This window comes from Macrobrachium nipponense, chromosome 23, assembly GCF_015104395.2.
Source record: "Macrobrachium nipponense isolate FS-2020 chromosome 23, ASM1510439v2, whole genome shotgun sequence".
NCBI lineage: Eukaryota > Metazoa > Arthropoda > Malacostraca > Decapoda > Palaemonidae > Macrobrachium > Macrobrachium nipponense.
In genome coordinates, this window is record NC_061090.1 from 44,291,189 (window position 1) to 44,318,688 (window position 27,500).

At 35.8% G+C, this 27,500-nt stretch overlaps 1 protein-coding gene across 1 annotated transcript in view; it reads right to left on the reverse strand.

Annotated features, from left to right (window-relative positions):
- LOC135200284 (uncharacterized) overlaps positions 1-27,500 on the reverse strand; it is an 880,536-nt gene that overhangs the window by 255,135 nt on the left and 597,901 nt on the right. The window contains exon 4 of the mRNA XM_064228779.1: positions 25,792-26,866. Within this exon, the coding sequence (XP_064084849.1) occupies positions 25,792-26,866 (1,075 nt within the window). The remainder of the gene's footprint in view (positions 1-25,791; positions 26,867-27,500) is intronic.

Here is a 27,500-nt window from a genome sequence, read left to right on the forward strand (position 1 = left end):
AAGGGAGGAAATCCTTCGTGAATCAAGACCATCTTCCCCACCAATTCTGCTGAATAAAAAGTACATGCGGATGCTCCTGGTTTTACACAAATACTTATTACTACTTAATGCATTATTAACACACACACACACACACACACACACACACACACACATCATATATATATATATATATATATATATATATATATATATATATATATATATATATATATAGATATATATATATATATATGTGTCAGTACCGGTGTGAATGAATCCAAACACCTACAGACCGCATAAGATCGAGACATAAATTTATAATGTCAAGTATAAAGATAAGGAAACTAATGAGCATTTTTTGTAAAGTGTCCTAAATAATGCAACAAACACAAGGGAAATAAATGTATTTACATTCCATAAGCAAATTTCTGTTAATTCAGGTGCATCAAAATACCGCATATCCTGAAATTTTAATCACATCACTGCGATTCATTTTCATGCATAAGTTACAAAGTGTCCTTTAATATCCAATTTGCTCTACCTCGGAATTAATATATTTTCATATATGTCAACCGAAGGGAATTTTTGAGTTGATAATAATTTCGTCCTTCAAAAATTCCCCTTCGGTTAACATATATAAAAATATATATTAATTCCGAGGTAGAGCGAATTGAATATTGAAGGACATTTCTAGCTTTATGCATATATATATATATATATATATATATATATATATATATATATATATAAGTATATATATGTATATAGACATACACACATACACATAACCATTACATTAATATATACATACCATACATACATACACCCACACACACACACACACACGCCACAACACACACACATATATATATATATATATTAAATATATTATATATTTTAATTATATTATATATAATTATATATATATACATATAAATTTCACAAAAAGTTTTGAGTATGCACTCCATACGAGGAGAGAGAGAGAGAGAGAGAGAGAGACAGAGAGAGAGAGAGAGAACAGAGACTCGTCAGCAAGCCAGCAGCACCAGAGGCGACCATCACCTCCATCACTGCCAACGTCTCTTGGTCTCTCCACCCGCGCCCTAGGACCAGCTCTGAACGAACTGCATAATCAATCTCACAAGTATCATCAACATCATTGATATCATCAATAATATCAGGGATAAAAAGCATGAGAAGCAACAACGGATGTTGGGGAGAGGGGGGGGTTAGTCGTTATAACCAAACCTGAGGGTACCAGCTTCTGCCACCAGATGTCATTGTCTTCATATAATGGTAATACCCTCATGGTCTCTCTCTTTCTCATTCCATACGGTGCAAACACACATCCCTGTATCCTGTAAGTGTTTCGGTATTTTATATATATATTATATATATATATATATATATATATATATATATATATATATATTTATTTTATATGTATGTATATACATACATATATATCGCCACAGCTTTTTCTACCTTCAGAAAGAAACAAGTGTTACCATTTGAATTTCAAAAGACATTTTTGGGATTAGGTTGGTAGCTGTTTATTTATAAAGGAAAATTCAGCCAGCACTTGGAAGAAGCACTGGGTAAGATGCCTGCTCGCATGAGCGCCACTACTACAGTCTGTTTCGCTTGAATAGACGGTAAATTTCTGTAGCCGATACTGAAACTACTCAGCCGTGATAGTCTGCTCATGATCTACATCGTAATATTGGCTGCTGATATTTACAGTCAGCTAAAAAAAAAAAAAAAAAAAAAAAAAAAAAAAAAAAAAAAAAAAAAAAAAAAAAAAAAACGCTATAAGTGTTATTCTATCCTCGTCTTTGGTACCACACTGAATGCTCTTGAAAACATTTCCTGTGAACGTAGTCGAGGGAGAGAAGAGGCAGGACTGGGAATGTTTATCGCTGGATGTATTGGAACGGGAAGGCCACTATGCCAGAGAGGGAAAGCACGTTAAGACTGCGGTAACGTATGTGTATGGATGAACTTTCATATAGGTTTAATTCTCTGAACTTTCATATAGATGTCATTTTCTGAACAGCAGCCAAAGAATGAGAATGACATTGTCTGTTCTCTTGTTTATACTGAATCATCCCCTTTTTTGATAAAATAAGTTACTGGTAGTAATATATACAGGTAGATATTGATAACATATAAAGTTCATAGATTTATAAACTAAAAAAAAAAACTGATTTATATATATTTCCAACAATGTCACATCATACAGAACACCATCAAGAGATTATGCTTTTCCAAGCTTTGAAAAACTCTTATGCCTTTGTCTGAAACAGTTGCCAAACTACAAGATGAATAGGTTAAAAAAACTGAGTTTTAGACGATAACCTTACATAAATATCCAAAAAAATATATTTGAAGAAGATCCCATCTAATACGCAATTGCAAATAAAAATAGAAGTACTGACAGGAAAACACATCTCAAAAATTCATGACCAACTCCTACAGGAAATAAATATTTTACGATGCGGAATGGACGCGGCTGGTATTCTAGAGAAGGAGACCTTCCACTATCAGGTATGTTGATGACATAGTTATGCTAAGTGAACTGGGAAGAGAATTTCAACGGAGAACTGAAGCTTACGAGGAAGTATGAGAGTGCGACGTAAGATCATCATTACGAAGGTGGGGAGAGGGCAAGAAAATAAGAACAGAAATTTGGAGGCATTATTATTTAGCAAATATGTACCTGAGACAATAGTAAAATAAATGGGGGGGTGTGTGAGATAAAGCCCATCTAAGAATGACACAGTACCAGCAAATTCTGGTTTTCGATATATATGTAAACATGAGAGCCGGGCGTTCTTTTTCCTCTTTTTCATAATATTCCAACATTTGTATGGAAAAGACAAAAGGCTCACAGAAAGATTCCACAGAATAGGAGTTAAAGCAAGAGAATTACGGTAAACTAATTGCAACCATAACTTTGAATATTATGCTCATAAACAGATTATAAAGGACCCCCCCTTGAGAAATACAGGCAAACAGATATGCTCAGCCACGGCCAAAGAGTCCGTAGGCTTCATTATCGTGCCCCGGTATCCTGTCGTACGCAGATAATGAAACATTCAAGAGAAAGAGCACCTTTAGGGCTGGCCAATGTGACACTAGCAATTCGACAAAATTAAGGACGCTGACGCTGTGAAAAAGGAAGCACCTGGGGCTTACTAAAAACGATACCTGAATGGAATTCCCATATTTACACAAAACAATGAAAAGTGGCCAATGAGGATATTTTAGACGTTGGTTTAAATCATAATTGGGATAGTTGGGATCGAATAAACCATCTCTTTAGGAATTCGGTCTGGAATGTGAAGGTATCAGGGCATAATTGGCATCGACAGCCACCACTGGCTTATACTTTTTTTTTTTTTTTTCTAGAAAACTTACAGTCGAGTGTAACGCAACTAGGAATAATGTCCATTACTCAAGTATAGAGTTATTAAAAGTGAGTGAATCACGAAGTGGGAACATACCACACTTGTTTTGCCGGGAGGAAATAGATGAAAAGATACTTTTCTAAATTATTCTAAGAATTAGTTATAAAAATGTACCCGATTTCACAGTATGCATAATCTGATACTTGATAACGTTACCACAAATATACGTACAATTATTGTTTACCAACTTCGTTTGAGAATTTGAATTGTATTAATTTTCCTTTCCACAAATGAAAAACCACATAAGCCTAACAAAGGCAGTATGGCACAATCTCCCTTACAAACCCGTGTCAATATGGGCTGGCGAACAACAGCCTCATTTGCATTTACTTTACTAAAGGCCCCTTATTGTTTCAAACTTCCGGCTTACTGCAGTCGATTCTGGGAAAAGAATAATTTAGGCAGCACACCTCATTATCTTCAGTTCTTATTAGTATCTGGAACTCTGAAATTAGTTTTCTACCTGATTAACTGCACAAGGTTCCTTTCTCTAATTTTCTTGTTCCGCCTGAAAAGCCTTTTTACGTTGTGCTGGGTATGATATAACAGAATTCATAAAGAAGTATGGCATATATTTCTTTTAGGAGAAAAACCATAGTAGCAGTGATAGCTGTTTGGGTCCTTAACTGACATCTTCATCCTGTTTCTCATGCTCGTTATTTCTTTTAAATTTATGAAAAAGCAATGGCATAGTCGAGTCAAGAAATATCCTGAATAATCATTTGTGCATTTTCCTTCCCCTTGATAATTCTCCGATAAAAAGTTCTAATACTGCATAAATAAACACTTACTAAAAATGCTTGAGCGCTCTCTATTCAGATTCAAATTCAGTCTAATTTACTTTTCAGATGAAACAAATGACACCATTGTTATCGTCGTGGGCGTTATTGCTATGATTGTTGTTGTTGATGATGATGTTGCTTTTTTACTGGACTTATTCTACAGACCGTAGACGAGGAGGAGGAGGAGGAGGATTCAACTTTGATCTAAGATGCCGGTAACAACAATCAATTCTCTCCCACGCTTTCATCGACAAGGGGAACTTTTCCACGTTTGATATTCGCCCACGCGCCAAGATCACCCTTCACTACAAAACAAAAATTTCGTTTCCTTGGGAATAATTGTGCAGCTAAATTATAACTGTATACCTGCACTTCATGCGTCGGTTGAGTATTCAGAAGATGGACATAGTACTTGTCTCCTTCTCAAAATCAGATTTCTGTACTTAAGAGATGAAGACCATTTTTTATGCAACTAACATATATGAGGTATGCAATTCTCAGCAATTACTTTCAGACCGTTTTATTTCCTTTTCATGCCATGCTTCCAAAACAAAATTAACTTTTCAGTTCTATTCCGTTCTCTCATCCTTTGCACTTAAAAAAAAGGGGGGGTTTTAAAAACTAGTTTCGAAGCATAAAATTTTAAGAAAATATTGAAAATGATAGCTGAACGGGCATAAAATGCACATACTTACACACACACACATACACAATATATATATATATATATATATATATATATATATATATATATATATATATATATATATATAGTAATACACACACACACACATATATATATATATATATATATATATATACATATATATATAGATAGATAGATAGATAGATAGATAGATAGATAGATAGATAGATAGATATTGTGTGCATTCATTTACAACCTAGTTGATCTGCTATTTACAGGGATCCAACTGTCATTTACCACTGCACTTGTGTGAGCTTCCGCACTTACGTGAGGCTATTTACAATTTGTTCAACTGTTATTTCCAGGTCACCAGTGTGAGATTTCCACACTGCGTGGAGGACCTTTTCAAACCTTTTGGCTGTCATCTCATCTGCTTCTGCACATATTCCAGCCATAGGGATCCTTGTTATTTCCCTCATATAGTGTTGAGTTATTCCAAATACTTGTGGCAATATTTGTAGTTTTGTGACTCATCCATTTTATTATTCCCTGGTCAGTGCTACTATCATTTTACCCATGAGGAAATGACCAACAACGCAGCCAAAATTAATCAATTGGGTGAGTGAATAAATGAAGGAAGCCTCCTAAGAGAGAAGAGAAGCTGCATAGAGAGAAGCCAAAGAGAAGCGAAGCCACAGAGGCAGAAGCTAGAGAGAAGAGAAGCCGCTGAAAGAACACATCAACTGACTATGGGAGTGTGATGCCCCCTTCACCCGCTCCTTCACGTTCTCCCCTCCACAGCATGGGAACCCTCATTAGGACTTGGGATGATAGTGAGCCCTAGCTCGACCATGTCAAACAGGTGTTTGGGACCTTCAATCCTGCCTCTAAGAAAGTGGTCCTCCTCCTTGGCAAGCATCTCGCTTGTAAAGGGTGTACTGCATTCCAAGCCCTCCCACTCAACGAGTGACAAGGCCTTGCCTATGTCCAAGACGCAATCCTTGAGGCTTACGAGCGTGCACTAGACTGATGGGGGCAGAAGTGGAGGAACATGCCCAAGGAAGCTAACCAAACCTGGATGGAGTGGGTGACCAAGAAGACACCAGCACTCCAGAGGTGGACAAAGGCCTCCAACGCAACATCCGTTGAGGAAGTCTTAGAACTCTTCCAACTGGACGACTTCCTGTCCTACACCCCGTGTGATCTTGCCACCCACTTGCTGGACAAGGCCGCTAAAACCATTTTGGAGTGCTGTAAATTGATGGATGCCTACAACACCCACCATCTGCTTAATTTCTTTAAATAAGAAGATTTGTTCTGCTCTCCCTCTCCCTCCTGCAGCCACCTCTCAGCCTACCCAGTGCCCCAATAACCCTCCATGGAAACTAGTGTGTGGGCATTGCAATAAACAAGGGGACTCCATGGAGCAGTGCCTCCTTAAAGCAGATTCTCCTCAGCAATCTTCCGCTGCACCTCAGAATGGGACTTCCCAACATAAGAATAATGGCCATTAGAATCAAAACAACAAGCCCAAGCATGATTTCAGCAAGAGTTTCTGTGACTTGTGCAAAGTGCATGGAAAACAGTGTTTCATGGCCGGGATGCCCCAAGCAAGCTGCAGTTACTGCCATTGTAATGGCAGTGACAAATCCTTCAGCTCTAGGCCCTCCATCTGAGGGTCCTATATCTGTTGCACCTCCCAGAGGTTGCTATCCTGACCACCAAGTCTGAGATTTCGATGACACTAGTGCACAAATATCCATCATTCAAGAGGATAGAATTCCTTATGGAGCTTGGGTTGATAGGCACCAATTCATATCAATGGAGAGCCTCAACCATGTTAAAATGTTCTTTCATACTGTCCGGTTAAGAGTCATGTGTGCTAACCGCTCCAAGATATGCACTATGGCAGTAGCTACCTATATTCCAGCTCCAGACCAATTCTACAGTCCTCCAAGATCTACCTCTACATATCCAGCACCACTTAAAGGTACCAGGCAGTGCCATGTTCCATCCATCATGGACATTGAGCCAAGTTCAAATCCACTCACTATGCCAGGAATGGCATCAATGCCGGTGCCAAGGCAAGATTCAAGTCTCCCTCATGGAGCTCTCAGTCCAGGTTGCTTTTCCCCCCTCTGGCTTGGCACCGCTACCAGAGTCGGCAGTCGAGGACGAGCCAATTCCAATAGGAATCTTACAGGACACTCATGACCACAACCAACCCTTCACCAACGGTGATGCCACGCAAACCACTCTGGAGTCGGTCAAATCTACTTGTGAGCCCATTACAAACACTGTTACCTCTTCCTCTTCCCCCTCTGTCAGCAGTTAACCGGAGTAATTACTCTGCTGAATCCAATTTGGCTGAAGAACTCAAGGAACTGAGCCAAGCAACATTTGACAAAGGGACAAGTGCCAGGGCCCCGGTTGTCACAGCAGCTGGAGTTGATGCCACTCAGGCATCTTCAATAGGCTTGAAACTCTCAAGCCTCCCATAAACCATCGTCAAACTGGCCTCGGAGAGGTAAGAAGAAGGGAAAAGGGTGTCAATGTTTTCAGAAACCCTAAGAGAGTCAATAGTCTCTTTCGACACTAGTACCTGGCAGTGCCACCTTGTAGAGGTTTGATATATTTCTGTGCTCTAACAAGGCCTTTTAGGATTGTCAGTAAGTCACTACCTCAGTTTTCAGACATAGAGAACTATATATATATATATATATATATATAATATATATATATATATATATATATATATATATATAAGTTGATGTATGTATGAGTGTGTATGTTCCAGCATAACTCTACAACGAACTGAGCAATTTCAACCATCTTGAAAAGAATACTGTGGGGATAAGACATCACTGGCACCAAAGTGGGTGGGGGTGGGAAGGGCTTCCTTGAGAAGGGGCCAGTTCTGCCCATGGACCTAGTAACCAAATAAACTCTGTGGATTTATCATACCCCATTTCAGTACACATATGACTTAATATACTGTGGGGGTAAGACATCACTGGCAACATAGGAAGTGGGGATGGGAAGGGGTTATCAAGTAAAAATAACCAAAAACGACACTATATTAGTCTCTAATCCATATTTTACAAGGTTGCCGAGATGAATAGTCATTCCCGATATCCTTCATCCAAGTTCAGGCCCGATAAGAATGGGGTGAGGGGTGGGGGGAGGGTTTTGTGTGAAATGGGTGAAATGTAAAATATCAAAAATGCTGGGCAATGTAACTGTAGCAACTATCTTAACAGAAAAGAGAGAGAGAGAGAGAGAGAGAGAGAGAGAGAGAGAGAGAGAGAGAGAGAGAGAGAGAGAATTTATCATCATTCAGAATTTTCCCAGGTAGTGCCAGGTTGGTCAGCTAGTGTGTATATATATATATATATATATATATATATATATATATATAATATATATATATATATATATTATATTATATATTTCTCTCTCTCTCTCTCTCTGTCCCTTTCCTGTTAAGATAGTTGCTACAGTTACATTGCCCAGCATTTTTGACATTTTACATTTCATTCTCAGGTGGTTCTTAAAATATATTTATTGCGACGTTTCAAAACACAAATGTTTCATTTTCAAGCTATAAAGACAGAAAAAATAAAATTATCATTAAAAACGCTAAAATACATATACAAGTCATAATACATTATAAATAACAAAATTAAAACTAGTTGTAGTAGAACCAATCATCAAGAGAGAAAGGAAGGATGGAAGTCAGAAGGAACAAACCAGAAATGACTGGTAACAGCTCACGTGAGGCAAAGAGTTGTCGAGGACGACTGCGTGTTCAATTGAGGAACAAGCTGTTTAATAAACAAGGACTCCAATATAGTCAATAGTTTGCCACTCGGTGCCCGTCCCAACTTTTCAAAATCTTTGTATTGTATAGTATGTTTGCGTTTAATGGCGAGTTGATATTTATATATAATATGATATATATATATATATATATATATATGTATTCGTGTAAGTGAGTATGCCTGTGAAAGTTTGTGGTTTTGTTACTTACGCTACAAACATGTAAATCCAATGGGTACCTTAAATCTCCGAATACTTGTGACTTACGGCAATTGTTTTCACTAAAACTTTGAAATTTTGAAATACATAGTAAGATATAAATAGTAACGATCTGGCAAACAAATATATTTTTACTCAATAAAAATGAATATATAAAAGTAAAGACAATGCCACGCAGCAATTGAAACTGGCAGCATTTAAACTTACAAGCATCGACTACGCTTACGTACTTCTACACAACAACAACAACAACAATAATAATAACTAATAATAATAATAATCAATAATAATAATAATAATAATAATAATAATAATAATAATAATAATAATAATGGAATTTGGAATAGAAAAATGTGCCTTGGTCAATATACAAAAGGGCAAAGTAACAAGGACTGAAGGGCTAAAACTACCAATTGGGAATATCAAACACAGAGGAGACTGGATATAAATACCTGAGATTAATGGAAGGAGAGTATATGAAACGCCAAGGGATGAAGGACACGATCAGGAAAGAATATATTCAGAGACTTTAGGAGATGCTCAAGTCAAAACTCAACGCCGGAAATAGGATAAAAGCATTAAACACATGGGCAGTACCAGTAATCAGATACAGCGCCGGAGTAGTGGAATGGACGAAGGCAGAACTCTGCAGCATAGACCAGAAAACTAGGACACATATGACAATACACAAAGCACTACACCCAAGAGCAAATACGGACAGACTATACATAACACGAAAGGAAGGAGGGAGAGGACTACAAAGCACAGAGGACTGCGTCAACATCGAGAACAGAGCACTGGGGCAATATCTGAAAACCAATGAAGACGAGTGGCTCTAGAGTGCATGGGAAGGACTGATAAAAGAAAACGAAGACACAGAAATATACTGAGGCAGGAGAATGACAAACAGAGCAGAGGAATGGCACATAAACCAATGCACTGACAATACATGAGACAGACTAAAGAACAGGCCAACGATGAAACATGGCAATGGCTACAGAGGGGAGATCTCAAGAAGGAAACAGAAGGAATGATAACAGCGGCACAAGATCATTTATAAACGACATTTTATGAGAATTAACTGGAGATGCCAGGAACATCGGAGAGAAGCTGGAAAAATCACACTAACATAAGCCTGGTACAGGGCATATTATTTCAACTTTGCCCTTACGATTGTAGACAATTTTCAATCATATCCAACCAGACTCCAACCTAGTTTAGAAAGGAAGAGGTTAAAGTATGTCCTGCCATTGGGTATTTATAGTTAGAATTTACTCTGACCCTCCGTAAATTTGGCAATTTTTCGCCACTAAGTTGGCAGGTAATCTGAAAGTGATTGCATCGCAATTTGTATTTAATCTGTAAATGTTGGTATGCATGTCTGCATGAAATCTTAAGCAAAAATTGACTATTTGCTCAAGTTCTACTTTCTCTAGTTGAAATTTCCGATAGTCTTAAATTTTTCATTAAATGCGGTGAAGTTTAATCTAAGTCTTACATGAAGTTATCATATTAAGACTCCACGTGAATAGGACAATTTGTGGGGTTTCCAAACTAACAAGATAGTGAAAAGATCGATATAAGACATTCAATTTTATCTCTTAAAATCATCACATATAAAACTTAATCGATGCATCAAAAAGCAGGTGGCAAATAGTAATATTGTGGTTAAGGAAAGGACAATTTAAATGACCATGAAAGATAACACTTTTAACTCAAATGTAAAGAAAATAAAAAAAAAATAAAAAATAAAAATGTTTCCGATCTTAGAAACTATTAGGCTAATAATTTTTGTTTTCGGAACTGATTAATAATATTTGCTTTGAACAAGGATATGGTACTTTTCAAGATCCTACTCTTGTCCCATAACTAGCAGCAAGATGTAAATAAGAACAGATCCAAGATAATATCATCGACCACCTAATAAAAATGAGTAATTTTCAAGGGAGTTCAGAACGCAGGACATACCTAGAGATCCGATGCTTTGAATGTCTAGAATAAAAGAAAAAGAAGAAAAAAAGATAAGTCGAAAATGTGAATAGAATGAAAAGTAAATTATCTAAAACCGTGATGTGTGGTAGAAGATGGAAAAGAAAATTACTTTCCCTCTTCCTCTTGTAGGAATACCGAAGATGGATATCTTAGCTTTGATCACTATCGTCATTATCATTATTATACGGATGGATAAGGCACACTTGACGAGGTACACTAGTTTTTCTTTTTTATCTTTTTTATAGTGGCTATCAGTGGTGTGACGATGACCATGCTACTTGTAGAGGCTCCTTCTATGGCAGACGATTATCTGCCGACTCATTTCACTCAGTGGGTGGTCCCATCAACTCCTAAAATGTTCTCCGTTCCTCACCTACTGCAGAGTCCTCACTACTTTATCCCTCTCTTCTGGCAATAACACCTTACTCCAGACAATAAGCGGAAGGATCAACTTGAAAAATTTCAATTCCCATTCTGTAGTGAAGACATACGACACATACATCTACATCCACAGCCCTCCCCCACACAAATATATATATATATATATATATAATATATATATATATATATATATATATATATATATATATATATAATATTTATATATATATCATAAATATATATATATATACATATATATATATATATATATATATATATATATATATATATATATATGTCTTGGTATTAATACTGGTTTTTCGCCAAGACTTACAAGCCCTGTATTACGGCCATTTGGGATTGAGTTACAGAATTGGGTCCAGAATCTCTGATTCCGAGTTCTCTAATATCAGAACACAAGCAAAGAGTTGTTAAATCACCATTGAAAAGAACCATTTCTCTATCATTGGCACTACAAAGCAAACTACCCACCTCATTATCCTTGAGTCACTATTTATTAAGCACCTATTACCTACTACTCCATCTCGTCGTCTCCTCGCTAGAAGCTCCCTATAGAAAGTGGACTATTTCTGTTCCTCTGTCGTTAGCTTCTTGCTGAAAAAAAGCCAGTGGACAACGACACTCATCTGTGTCTAGTACGGTGCCCGTCGTTATGTTACTTGCGTCTGTGGTCAACATGAGGGTAGAGGAAAAATGAATGTGGTTGCAGAGATTAACGCTTGTTTTGCTAAAAGAGATTATCTTGATTTTCTGACCAATTTAACTTTTTTCTGTTTTCCTTGTAGGCACTAATATAATGGGCTCATAATTTTAGCAATGTTAGTGATGAATCTATGGTAATAGTTGATTAGTCCTGAAAATCCTTGTACTACTTCAACAGTTGTTGGTTTTGGGAAATCGGTAATTACTTTTATTTATATGGTAGGGGTTTAATGGCTTAGCTGATGTCCAAGGAATTCCACCATTTTCTTTGCCCAATCAAATCTGTCTTCCCTTAATATGGGTCCACTTTCTTTGAGTATTTGTAGTACTTTTTTGACAATTTAAGATGCTGCTAAAACAGAGTTATGGGAAATCAAAATAACAATTAAGAATTTCAAGGTCATATTCAAAATTTATCAGACATTGCATTTGAAAAATGGGATATTTTCCAATTATACAGAAGAATGCAATTATAATTTTGATACCAAAACCAGGAAAAGATACGTGTCAGGTAGAGAGGTATAGACCAATAAAATTACTAGCAATACCTGGTAAAATATCTGAAAAAATAATTAACAACAGATTAGTGCTGTTCCTAGAAGGTAATCAACTACACAATAATAATCAATATGGATTTAGAACAGGAAGAGGGACCCAGATTGCAATAGCAACAATATATGAGAGAATTGCATTATCACAAAGAAAAAAGTACCTATGAAACCTCGTATGTAGAGATATAACCAAGGCATTTGACAAAGTATGGGTGCAAGGACTTCAATATAAAATATTACATCTCAACCTTCCAGGCATTTTTGAGAAAATACTATGCAACTTCATCAAAGATCGAACAGCAACAATCAAGTCGAAAAACTACATATTACATATGTTACTAAGTGGAGTCCCACAAGGATCTGTACTAAGTTCAACATTATTCATATAATATACATCAGATGTGACTCCACCACCAGAGTACAGTGCTGATATCTGCTTTGCAGGTGATATAACTCAAATAGTTATACATCCAGAGAAACGTTCACGAAGAAGGGACCCAACTTTAAAAAGGCAAGCAGCGCAAAAAACAATGGACCAAATTGAAAGAATAAGTCAATTTAAAAAGAAGTGGAAGATAAAGACAAATAAATCTAAATTCCAACTAGTATCGATATCTGCATACAAACCTGCACAAATATTGTAAGACCAACAACCTATTAATTTTACTAAAAGCACAAGAATACTACGAATGCAATTCGAGCAAGACATGTGAGAGAAAGGCTAGGAATAGCAAGAACACAAAATACAAAGCTAAAAAGGTTTAGGAATATGAACACAAATATCAAAATCCATTTCTACAAAAGCCTAATCAGACCAATAATGGAATATCCACCAATACCCAAGTGTTTAGCATTCACTTCCAATATAAGTGCATTACAAAAATTCCAAAATAAGATACTAAGGTCTGCAAAGAGAAAAAATCAAGAAGATAGTGATCCGAATATGGAACAAATACACAAAAAATACAATGTAGAACCAATTAATCAGAGATTATACAGACTGGCAACCAATATATGGAGTAAACTAGTTCAATGTAATAGTGAATTACCAGAAGAATCGGAAACAGAAGAGAGAAATTACCCAAACAACACAGACCATAGAAGGTGGAGAAGAGTATCTTATATATTCATCGCAATGAACCTCAACCATCATACTATTAAAAATTTATCGTGAAAAAGTGATACGTAGAATTTACTGTGTAGATATAATGAGAAAATTGGAACTTTTGGTAAATATGATTATACTATTAAACAATAAAATTTAAAATATGTAAACTGTACAATTCACCATGTTAATATAATGTATTATTGTAATGTGTTAATATTAGTTAGTAAAAATTTTACCTTACCCAAATAAAATTGTGGATAAACCACACTTAACTTTCTAAACTATTCCCTACCATGGTAAGCTAACTAACTGCCCTCGCTCCTCTGTCACCCATCATACCTATCAGCCAAAAAAAAAGAAAGAAAAAAAAAAAAGCTGCTGCTGCTGCTGCTTGAGGTTGGGGTTACATATAAGGATATCATAGATGTAGACCACTCAGAATGGATGGTTACCAAGCAGTTCGTCCATCAGTCTTTGGAAGTTTGAGTTTGTGTATGTGTGTGTGTGTGTGTGTGTGTGTGTGTGTTTATGTATAAATATAAATATATATACATATATATGAGTGTGTGTGTGAGTGCGAGCGAGCGCGCGCACATAAAATTTTTTTTTTTTTCAAAATGTCAATGCTTTTTCCGGAATCAGCAGATATGACTTATTATGCGTATTAATTTAAGGGAATAAATGTTTGTGAGGAGAATGTTCCACAGATTTTTTCATGTGGATTAGTAATCTATATAATATTTCCTTAAGTACAAAGATTTATTAACGTAAAACATGCAACACCATTAGTGATCAATATCAGAATTTTTATAACGCTTTCCTTATTGATATGCATGAATTTCCCAATGGAAAACACATTTTCAAACTTTTCCAGCCCTATGGTGATGAGGGATTACCTCGTTTTCAGAGATTATCCATTAAGAAAGTGCTCGTAAAAATAAAGCATTTTAGAATTTGCACAATGATAATCTCTGGACTAATATAGGAAATCATAGGTTTTTTGACCAAACCCAATGGGAGTCGGTAAACCTCTGATACTCTGTTATGTTTTGCTTTTTGCACATTATTATTATCATTATATTATTAATAACTTTGATTATTATTACTAACGAACGTACATCCTTCTGGAACGAACACTAGAACCCACGAAATTGCCAAACAAGTCTTCACAGAATAGATTGCAAGTATGTGGGAAAAGCAGGTTAGAACACACTTCAGTACAAATGACCGATGATTACAAAGTATCACATACTGACCTGCTGCAACAGTTAACACGTGGATACATAAGAAGCAGTCCAATTACCCAGAAATACTGCTAGACAGAGATGAAAAGCTCAATAAAAAATATATAAAAAAATATTAATAAAATCCCCACATGCAAACGCACACCCAACAGTGTCAAAGCAAATCACATAAAAATCAATAAAAAAAGTAAACCCTCCCTCACTCTCGTGGCCCTTCACTCTATGGCCAGCAAGCGCTTAAAAGGGGATTCCAGCAGGATCAATGCCATGATATTCAATATTTTTACCAAAGCCTGAAGGACTAACTGACCACGTCCGTACACACAACGAGCTGAAGAAAAAGCGACCAACATGGCAACAACATGAAAATCACAACGAGTGCAGATATACATATACATGCTTGGTTGTACTTGCGTATCAACATAAATCACCAGCTGTGTCTGCACATATGTTTGTATGTAATCAACAGCAACCACCAGGAAGGGCGGCCGAGTCAGTATGAGGTAAATCCGATTTATTTTCTGTAGAAATGAATTCAAATGCATGCCACTACGCAAAATTAAATCGTCAAATCTACATGAAATCGTGAAAACAGTTTTTTTTATGTAACCATGTACAGGTACAAATCATTATATACATTTGCCTAAGAAGAAATGTATATATTACATTATGTATACTTACATGACTGATAAAAATGTTCTGTTACAACAAAAGAGAATAGTTACAGAAAAGGCGGTATTTATACCAAGAGATCCATCCACAGGTAGCCGCTTTAGGTCACCTCCGCTGATAATTTCTCTTTAATCTTTTTAAGCATTGGTTGAAGGAAGATTTTATCTATGATATCTGAATTCCAGGTGTCCTTTGAGATGTTCATTACCGGTCTTTGTTTAATCATGGCTGACTCTATCATCTGGCTTTTGTACCGACATTTGCTGCTATAAATTATACGTGATAAATTCCAGTTTATTCTGTGGTTATGGTTATTTATATGGTTAAAAATAGCTGAGCTCTGTTGTCCATACCTAACTGACTGTTTATGTTGTATTAATCTCTGGGGAAGTGATTTTCATGTAAAACCGATGTAAGATTAGTCAACAGTCCAGGCATGGGATCCAGTATACTCCTGAGTCTTTGGGGACTGTCTTTTGTTGGACCTTAATCAGGGATTTGGCTAATTTATTTGGGTAGGTAAAGGCCAAAGGGTTAGATTTTCCGAGAGTCTGGGTCAATTTCTTAATCCTAACCAGGTGTGGAATTTTCATTTTATTGTTGGGTGTCTCTGGTCTTGTCTTGAGGGGTTGGTAAGAAATTATGTTTGCATTATGAATCGCTTTCTCAGTTATATGGTCAGGATACCTTAAAGATGAAAGCTGCTTATGGATTACTTCAAATTCCTTTTCCAGGAATCTGGAGAACAAATTCATAAGGCTCTTAAGAATATGTTGCCTGCTACGCCTATCTTGATAGAAATTTCATGATAACTAAAGTAGTGAATGTATGATGGTGAGAACGTTGGTTTTCTGTATATGAATTATTAAAACATCAAGAATTGGAATTTTGTTGTCTGTTTCCCATTCAACTTTAAATTTGATGCTGGGCACTAATGGGTTTAATTTTGAAAGGAATTCGTTGAAATTGCCTCATCTATTATCCCAAAATGTTAGAATATCATCTACATATCCCACCCACAATATGTTTTAGGGTTTTATTGCATTTATTACTATAGTTTCAAAGTATTCCATGTGTAGATTGGCTAAAATAGGACTTGAAGGACTACCTAGCCACACCCAAATTTTTGCTTATAGAATGACTCCACAAATGAAAACATATTATTATATATACATAATTCAACTAACTTTATTATTTTGTCAAGAGCCAGTGGGAAATGGTTTGAACAGGGGGCTAATTTTTCCCTCCAAAACTGTAGAACGTCCTGTACTGGTACTTTTGGGATTAGGGAATCTAAAAGTATTATGTTGTTCCCCAGATTTCTTGGAAAAGGAATTTGAACTAATTTATAAGCATCTTTCGTCTTTCAGGTTTCCTGACCATTTAATTGAGAAAGCAATTCATAAAGCAAACGTAATTTTCTACTGACTCCCTCAAGACAAGAATAGAGGGAAGACCAACAATAAAATAAAAATTTCACACAGACACAGACTCGTGGAAATTCTAACCCTTTTGCCTTTACCTACCCAAATACCTTAGTCAAATCCCTGATTAAAGTCCAACAAAAGACAATCCCCAAAGACTCAGGAGTTTACAAGATCCCATGCCTAGACTGTGACCACTCTTACATTGGTTTTACTGGAAAATCACCTCACCAGAGATTAATGCAACATAAACAGTCAGTTAGGTATGGACAATACAACCACAGAATAAAATGGAATTTGTCACATATAATTTATAGCGGCAAATGTTGGTACAAAAGCCAGATTATAGAGTCAGCATTATTAAACAAATACAGGTAATGAACATCTCAAAGGGCACCTGGAATTCAGATATAGATAAAATCCTCCTTCAACCAACGCTTAAGAAGATTAAAGAGAAATTAACAGCGGGGTGACCTGAAGTGGCTACCTATGGATGCATCTCTTGGTCTAAATACTGCCTTTTCTGTAATTTTTATCATTCATTAACTACCTGAAGAGAGTGACAGCAGTCTCTGAAATATATTACTTACTTTCTATATTTTCGCATTTTCACGGTCTCCTTTTATTAGATTATGTACATAAATATACACGTCTTCTTTAGGCACACGTATATGGGGATTTGTACGTATACATGATTACATTCCTACAAAAAACTGAGTTTTCACAATTTCATGTAGATATGACGATTTAAGTTTGTGTAACGGCATGCATTGAGAGAGAGAGAGAGAGAGAGAGAGAGAGAGAGAGAGAGAGAGAGAGAGAGAGATTGAATAAATTTTTTTTAGAGTACTTGAACACTTTCAAGGCAAAGAAACACAACTATTTACAAACGTCTATGTTTGTGTGTGTGCATATGTGTGCGTGTATATATATATATATATATATTATATATACTATATATATTATATCTATGTGTGTGTGTGTGTGTATGTATTTATGTTATATGTATGTATATAGAATGCATATATATACTCGTGAATATATATATACATATATACATACACACACAATATATATATATAATATATATATATGTGTGTTGTGTGGTGTATACATATATACCTATATATATATATATATATATATTATATATATATATATATATATATATATATATATATATAAATAGACATATACATATATATATATAATATATAATATATATATATAGATATATATATATATATATATTTTTAACAACCAAAAAACCAAAAAATAATTTTCCAACTGAGAGAGAGAGCAGCAAAGGAAAAGGGAAAAAGATGGTGAGTGGAGAGCGGGGAGTGAGGAGGGTAGGTGGTTGAGGAGGGGAGGGGGTGGCAGGGAGGCGCAAGAGCGAGAACCATCAAGAGTTGGGTTGACTCTAATTGGGTCCACAGGGCTGGCACGAGACACTTCCCCGGTGCCAAAGCGAAGGAAATTTCATTCCGTAGTGTGCCCCTTGCCACACATATAAAGTCTCTTCATAAAGGTCCTACTCGCTCGCTGACTGGTCCGCGGACGTCGTTCAGCCAATGAATAACCTCGGAGCATCAAGTCACCCTTTCCCACCGCTGCTTCCTTTTCTTTCATTTGTTTTATGTCCTCCTTGCTGCGCTAGGATGCGGCTTCAAAAAGGTCTGACGCCCTTATCTCGGCTTTTGCATTTGCAAAATATATTGTATTTTTGAAGTGGGGCGTTACGGGTTTCACTAAACCAAAAAATAACAAAGGGTACAATGTAGTTCGTCGAATGCAAACAAAGAATATTCGATAGGAGTATAAAAATAACAAGCAACATAATGCAAAAAATGATGCATAAGCGGAAAAGCTCAGCAAAAGAAAACTCGTACACTGCACTATATCAAAATGTTATTAAAACAATGAGTTTTCTCCTATATTTATTCCTAAAGTGTAGTCTTGGGTTCGATTCCGTGTGAACTGGAAAGCGTTACAAACTTCCAAAATGTACCCGATAGTAAATCGACTGTGTAGGCTTACTGTGTCTTGAGAGAAGTGCACTAGGCTCGCAACCTCACCCAAAAATGGTGAACACATAAGACAAAATTTTTTTTAGCATATACATATATAATATACATTAATTACAATATATTATATTATTATAATATTATACACACACACTAGAGAGGGTACAGAAGGCAAGTCCCAACCCTAGGAGCGTTTAGGTACCGTCCCACTGCTACTACGAGGGTACGTTGGAATTATTGCTGAGAAAGGCTCGGCTGGCACATTGCGATGGGATATTTAAGGATGCCCAGGACGCAGTGTAAAATATATATATATATATATATCTATAATATTATATATATATATATATATATATATATATATATATATAAAGTTAACTCAGCAGTAGGCTTGTTTTTATGCCAATTTAACTTTTTACGCTGGTGTAATTTTGCTATAAAGACTACTAGTAGATGACTATCTCAATAATTGCTACTTTTTTCTTAGTATATTTTTGTAAGATTATATGCTTATGTTAATACTGAATAGAATTTATTCATTATATCCCTTGCATAATGAAATCAATCCGAGTAATTTACGCTTGCGAAATAGTGTTTACCTCATAATTGGGGCTAAGGTTGTCTTGTGTGTTTTACAAACATATTTCATTTTTTTTTTTTAGCATTGTGGGGTGTTTATGAATGTATGAATGTTACAATTACATTTACACTTAAAACAGTAGGCATAATATCATATACTCACACGACTGTCATGGTTTAAAAACAACTAACTGAGTCTGCGAGTGCAAATTTGTTAGAAATGATAAGTGCATACGTTCTAGAAAATGTTAAAAGAAAGCATTTCTTGGAAATGTCTGATAAACTACCATTGGAAATCTGTTAACTTTTTAACATCTGCATTAAATGTACATATTCAAATGTGTTATTTTTGTATCAATTGTACTTTTTCTGGTACTGGCCGTTTAAAATAATGCATTTATTTGGACTATTTTTCTTTTCATTCGGACTGTCATCGTCTATACCCCGGCCCCAACCCCCCCCCAAAAAAAAAAAAAAAAAAAAAAAAGACTAACACTGAGGTTATATTTATCTCGGTTGTTACTCATGTGGAGAAAATTTTACACTTTGTTTAAATGAATATTTTTCAGCAGAAGTTCCCAATATAAGTTAAGTTACTTTACTTGAGCCAAGGTAAGAAAAATTAAATATTGTGAAATTTAATCAATATTTATACTCCTTCATGATTTACGTATCATTAGAAAGGAAAATATGATGGTAACCTGGGAACTGTTTGATTATCCAAATAAATAGTCATTAAATTGTGTTGCGAGTTTTCAAGCCTATTCCTATGCATCTGTACACAATATATTAACTACAAAAAAGAACCATGGCACTGACAAGTAAAATGAGTAATGTTTTCGATTTTTCTCATTTTTTTATGCATGATCACGAGAGCTCAGATTTTTTCTAATGCTCGTTCACGGGAGCCATGTTGCACTATGTTAATAAGTCAGTATTGTTATACAGACCAGTATAACAATAATGAAAGCGTTCTCCAGGCACTTCTGAATCCTTTACTTTTCATTTTAGTACCAATCTAAGCGTTGTACATTGAAAAACAGAGCCAGACTACTGGCAAATTCGAAAACAAGGACTTTCTATGACAAAATCCTAAAATATGGATTATAACCCCTATGACTACTGTTATGAGTATGATATTTATAGAAAGGCTATAGTCAGTTTCATTCCATCTGTCCACTCACCAACGTAGGTTTTAGATAGCTGTGGCAGTGGCTGAAATCAATTTCCGATATCACAGGCTTACTAAGATGAAGGTGCAAAATGTCTCTTCAGAAATACATCTGAAAGCCCATATATACAAACAGCCCTCACACATTCTTTAAATCATAAACATGTCTATTTATGTCGATAATATGACAATACAGGCCCACGAGTGACGAGCTTATAACATACAGTCAACTCAGGACAAACCCAAACGAACAATGGACTTTAAACAATTATTTTGATCTCATTGCAGGTACATACAAAGACAACTGGCTATGCGAATGCGACAGGAGGTATTTTAATAACTTCTTGCATTTAAATCAAATAAGTAAGTTAATATTCGAAATAAGCAAAAATATGAGTTTATGAGGCTGTCCATGATGGCCCAGGGAGGTGAATAGAACAACCGGTACTGTGCTGGCTGGGAGGCGGAATATTTCAGATATTACACGGCATGATAGCATTGGTAGTATGGTTTCTATCAAGAATAATCTGCATATTCATATAAATTTTCCTCAAGCATACTAACACTTATTATAGCTCAGTGCTAAGTCACTCTAAGGACGATTTAGCTGAAAACAGTAACTTACTCGCAAAAATGGCATAAATGGCATAAAAAAAATTTTCATTGCTGAGCATTGGTACGATAATTAGATATAATGAATAAATAAAGATTACCACAATAAAAAATAATTTTGACTGCAATGGATTGAATATGTGCTTAAAAGAAGGCCACTAAGATAAATTACCTAGGGAATCAGAAGTATAGGCCTAGCTTCACTGGTCCAGGCTTAATGCTTTAGTGGTATGTAGACATAGTTATCACTTAAGTTTCATAAAGTTGTTTCTATATATTTGTAATGAAACTGTAAACAGAATAAAGTTTTACTGATAAGAAAATTTGTGATTTGAACAGTTTCTGTGCATAGATCTTTGTCTGGGCTATACTAATGAGATAAATCATAATTACTGAAAGCCCATCGTTCGTTTGTGTTGGATCTATGCATATTGTTTGATGCAATCTCGTCTTTCGTGTGTTTGTGTCAGTATACTTTGAATATAAATCGAAGAGTTTATGATTTGTGTCTGAATAGGCGAGGTTTCTTTGTTTATATAAATATTCAAACATGATATTGGAGAAATACCTTAACATTTATTACAATGAGCCAACGATATTAGAAACGTTGACTATCAGCCAATCTACTCGTACTTATGTGCCACAGCATCCTTCCTTCGTGAGTGGACAGATGAAATGAAACCAACTCTACTTATAATCACCCCTTTCTACTATTTTTTTCAGTAGACGTGTGTTTTGATTAGAACAAACCATTGCTTTACATTACAGAAGATTATTATTTTTTCTTCTTCAAACAAGTGAGTACGGATGTGCAAAGGTTGAATGACGTCGCTATGACAAGTCATGTTTATGCATTTGGTGCACAACAATTATCCTATATTCTTCAAACGGAATCTGATACAACATAGTTAAACAAAAAGTCTAAGACTTATATGGTCCATTACATTATCATGGGGTCGAGGCTAATTTACTTTTTAAAGGAAATAATTATTCCCAAGAAACAGCTCTTGCACTAATCCAAATGTAACATATAAGGCGACTTGGAAAAGGGGCGGTAAACAAAATTATCAGTATAAGTTAAATATGTTAGGAAACACACTCGCGCGCTGTGTGTGTGTGTGACCGCTTAACTTCCCTACTTTTTGGCACTTTTCTGGTAAGTTTTTCTGTAAGACTTTAGACAGTGTGATCATCCGAGGTAAGATACGATACCTGGTGGTCAGCAAGAGCACACTGACACTTAACATTTCGTGTGGCTGTCCATATCCCTGTGTCAAACGGGGGAGTTTCGTCGTTCATTTCTCGCTCGATAATAGGCTTGTAGTGATAAGCATATTTGAAACAAAAGGTATGAGACAGTCGAAAAGATTTAAGTTCGTGTAATAACATATATATGTATAAATGTATATATATACATATATAATATTTGTATGTTTATATATATATATATATATATATGTATAAATGTGTGTGTATATATTATCTATATATATATATATATATATATATAATATTATATATATATTTATATTCACAAACATACATAATACATACGAAAATAGACGTAACGGCGCACAATCACGCCAAGGAAGAATAAATTTTCAGAAGAATCTCAACATGTCCACATGCACTGAACAAAAACTCACACACACGGACACACACCAACACGTGCGCACACGTTAGAGAGCGCGCAAAAGGATCCGGGCCAAATGAGAGCAGGAAAGGATAAAGATCTCCTCCATGCAAAAAGACAAGCGATAAAGAACCGTGAAGACAAATTGCTCGCTGTGATGGTGTCTTGAGTAACCATTAGGAAAATTAGCGACATAACACAAGACGAGTTTTGCTTTTCTTCATCCTTCTTCTTCTTATTCTTCTCTCCCTCCTTCTTACTCCTCCTCCTCCTCCTCCCCCTCATCTTTTCCTTAAAAAGAGACCCGAGCTAATGATGCGTGCCACATAACGACCCGACCAGGGGAAGACGAATGAGTGAAAACGAATAGGAGAGGAGGTATAAAAAGAAAACAACAGAAAGATAGAAAGGGAGAGACTTTAATAAAATGAATATGAAACGCTCGAGAGAGAGAGAGATACCATATTTTCAAAATTAATACCGAACACATTCTATTTCTAAACAGGTTTTGACAATAAAGGGGTAGTAATGCGATACATACAAATTTACCACGGAGTAGCAGACAGTTATATAAATGATAAACGGTTGGAATAAAAATTTCACCTTAGTGGTTTAAGCTTCTTAAATCTGGTTCTTCCATGTTCCTAGGTGCATGCATTGAAAAGCCTTGGAGCATTACAACTTACAAGATGTTTATAAACCGTCAAAATGATTGTCCATGAACTGAAATGTTTTCAATAAAATGACAATATCAGAGATATACTATATAAAGCAAACGCTAATGCATATAAGGAATGCAGTTATTTTCGATAGTATTTCATAGCGTATACTGATATGTATTTCCGATAGTATTTAATAGTGCATACTGATATTTAAATGTCAGTTATTTAGTAAAAACAGAGCTCAGTCTTCCATTGCTAATTTATTTTTATTGGTTTTCACTCACAAGGGGAAAGAAAGGCTTATGACGTGTAAAACGTCGACACTAAGTCTTGGAAAATGACAAAGCAATAGAATGATGTTTAAGAATACAAACCCAATGCATATAACGTTTTATTTAGTTGAAAACGAACCCCTTCTTTTGAAATTATGAACGATTAAATTTACAATCATAATAAATTCTGACTGCCACAAAAATGAACCTCAAATCCATTGTTTTTATATTGCTTCGCCTTCACAAACGTAGTATAAATGCATTCATGCATCCTTTATTGAGTAGATCATTTTAAGGCTTTACAAATAGATCCCCATTACAGGAGATGTCATGGCCTTAATATCTATTACGAGTTATAGCAAATTGTGCTAAACTGACGAATCTGATATGCTATGCTACTTCATACCTCTTAGCAGTTCCTATCGCAAAAAAAAAAAAAAAAAAAAAAAAAAAAAAAAAAAAAAAAAGTTGCAAAGCACTGCAATTCCGAGCTTACAGGAATGGTACAATCAAGGTAAAAAGCTAATAAATAGTTCATGGTTATCATTTCCAAAGTGAAAGGAGAGGTTCCAAATACTATAATTAACGCTCGAACTTTTGATAAGACACAAGCGAATCGGGAATTTCGTCAACAATATTAGTGGATATGAAATGTATAATAGCCACAATAAGAGCCAGTGACCCTTGGGACTATGATGCTATATAGTTCTAATCAGTCGGTAAGCAAATCTTACCTAAACTGGACGGGGGAATTTTACTTGCCTTATCAGGATATACATAAAAGCAAATTCAAATGATAAGTAAATAAATGACTTCCAGATGTTTCTTTGCGCAGAATGCACCAAAGAGCAAACGCCACCGAGAACCATAAGAGCGATTGCAGCATTAATAACGAAAATGAAATTATGATGTCGATATGGATGATGATTTCTAAAAGAAAATAAAGAGTATTTTCCTTCTTTCTTACGCGTCTTCTCTTCCCAATTCAACAATAGACAAGTCAACCTTTAAAAGTTCTCTAGCAAATACTCACGATATGATGATAAAACTAATGTACGTATTACATAATTAAAAAATTAATCATTTTTCTATAACCAATTTGTGACCGTCACTTCAATTCAAAACGGCAAATTGAATAATGTTACACATCAAACAGTAAGAGAATAAAAATCTCAAGTATTTATAACCTTGAGATTATTTGAAAAGAAAACAACTAGCGTCGTTGTTCCTCCTACGTCTTAAATATCCCAGACAAGCAGTGAGCGATGTTCCGATTTAGAGCATAAAGAGACTTATGAAAATGGAAGACATACATTATAATTCATGATTCATAAATGTAAATGTAGTGAACACAACAGGAAGAAGGGTTAGCTATCATTTGTGCACCTAGACAACAACGGGGAATGGGGCTGGAATATCATTTTGGGGAATTGCTCAGTTCAGGTAAACATCTGATCATTAGTTTAATGGCAGCTTTAAACTACTTTCACTATAAAAATATTACAATAAAAATGTAATACTAGAATATCATTATAATAGTAATGTTTTCGTGATTTGTAACAATATCAACAATGTCTGTGCTAATTTTCATGTCACTAAAGTTTTGGGACGAAGTATGAAATAAAAACTGGTCGAAAGAATTTTTCACACACCCTAATTTTTTGAGGGAAGATGGTCTAGAAGTGGTATAGAAATTGAGGTTATGACCATGGTGACACTTATGATTAATAATCATGTACGTAATCTCTGAAAAAACAATATCAGTTTGCACCAACAGGAAATGTACCTTTAAAGAATTAAGGTGGGGACTGTACGGACTTACCTGATCTTCACATCCTTTAGCGGTACCATGACAGTAAACGCAGCATCGACCACTTTCTGCCGTATTGGCACTCCATCACAGTACAGTACGGCGGTGAAGTCGTATATACCGCTCTTCTGATATATGTGGTCGACTTTCATTGCTGGCGATGCAGTAGTTTTAATAGCAACGGGAGTGACTAAAGTGGGCGAGCTGTCATCAGAGGCGTAGATGTGTGGACTACCGAGGATGCCTGAATCACTGGTGCTGGATGACAGATCGTCGACAATGCTTGAAGAACCATCTCGATGGATGGACACAGCAGGAGCATCGATAACAGAGAAAACAGTGGGATTCAGAGAGAACGAATCTTCTTCTTCTTCTAAATCACCTGCAGTTGTAGGTGTTGGTTTTTCGGGTCGAGGAGGAAGGAGAGATGGAGAGGGAGAGGGCGAGGACGACCCGGACATACTAAAAACTCCCTCTGACATCAAGGTAGTGTGAAACACGCCATCACTCCCTGGAGACCCATCGCCTGGGAATTTGTGCTCCTCTTCTGCGAGCTTAGCCATTTCCTCTAGTTTTTTATCTTGACCATTCGCCTGCTGGACGGCCATTTCTGTCAACAGGCCGGCAGACATAGGGATGTTTTCACTACTACCTAACTCTTTTATATGTTCATCAGCTGCTTCTGCAGAAATACGAGACTCAGCATATTTCCCTATAAGTTCATCTTCGTTATTTTTCTGTTCAGTTACTTCTTCTGCAACGTATTCAGAAAGAATTTTCACGTTTCTTCTGGAACTTTTCCCTTCTCCATAATTTTCGTCAGACCACCAAAAAGCACCTCTTTTGTTTCTACATATGCCGCAGTTTTTCGGAAGCGGTCGTCCTTCTATCTCATCCCCAAAATCCCAGTTCCAAGTAATGATTCCGTTTGGACAGATCTCATTATGCAAAGCTGATTTAGTCGTAGACGTAATATTATCATCACTATGTTCTTGACTTGATTGGGCTATAACTGCTTCAGCTAAGGAAAGGTGGGCATAAGCAAAAGCGTTACCACCCTCGTCTACTGCTAGCAAGTCACTGGGGCCTGAAATAAGAAAGAAAAAAAAATTAGTGTTTTTAAAATTAAATTTCATTATTAATGCATACATGATGTCTTTAGAAATCCATAATTAACTGTGTACATTCTCATGCCCTTTGTGTCTTTATTTTGTGACAGCTCAAATTAATAGAATCGGCAGTTTGTTTTTTATGGTTCATATCGACAAAATTTATTAAAAAAAATTTTGCCGTAATTTTATTTCCTCAAAACACCCAGGGGCCCATAAAAGTCCAAAATGGTAACTAATACAAGACTTATTCATTACCAATAAAATGAACGCATTTCAAATTCCATCTCTCTTATATTTCAGGTTAGGAGAAATGAATCATTCACAGAATCTGCGCAAGAAAAATAACAATTACTTACGGTTCAAAATTAATCGTTATCGGAAGAATTGATGAGACCAAAACCACCAACCACCACCAAAACAAATCCAGCCAGAATAACAGTAGTAGTCATACCCGTAGTAGCAGAAAAATTATCTATGTTCCTAAAAAACATATGAATATAAATCGTTATATGAACTGATAAGACAAAACACCACGAACCACCAACCCACCACTTTCAGTCGGTCCCGGTCCGAACACCAGTAACTTTAGTGGTAGTCTCACTACCACTA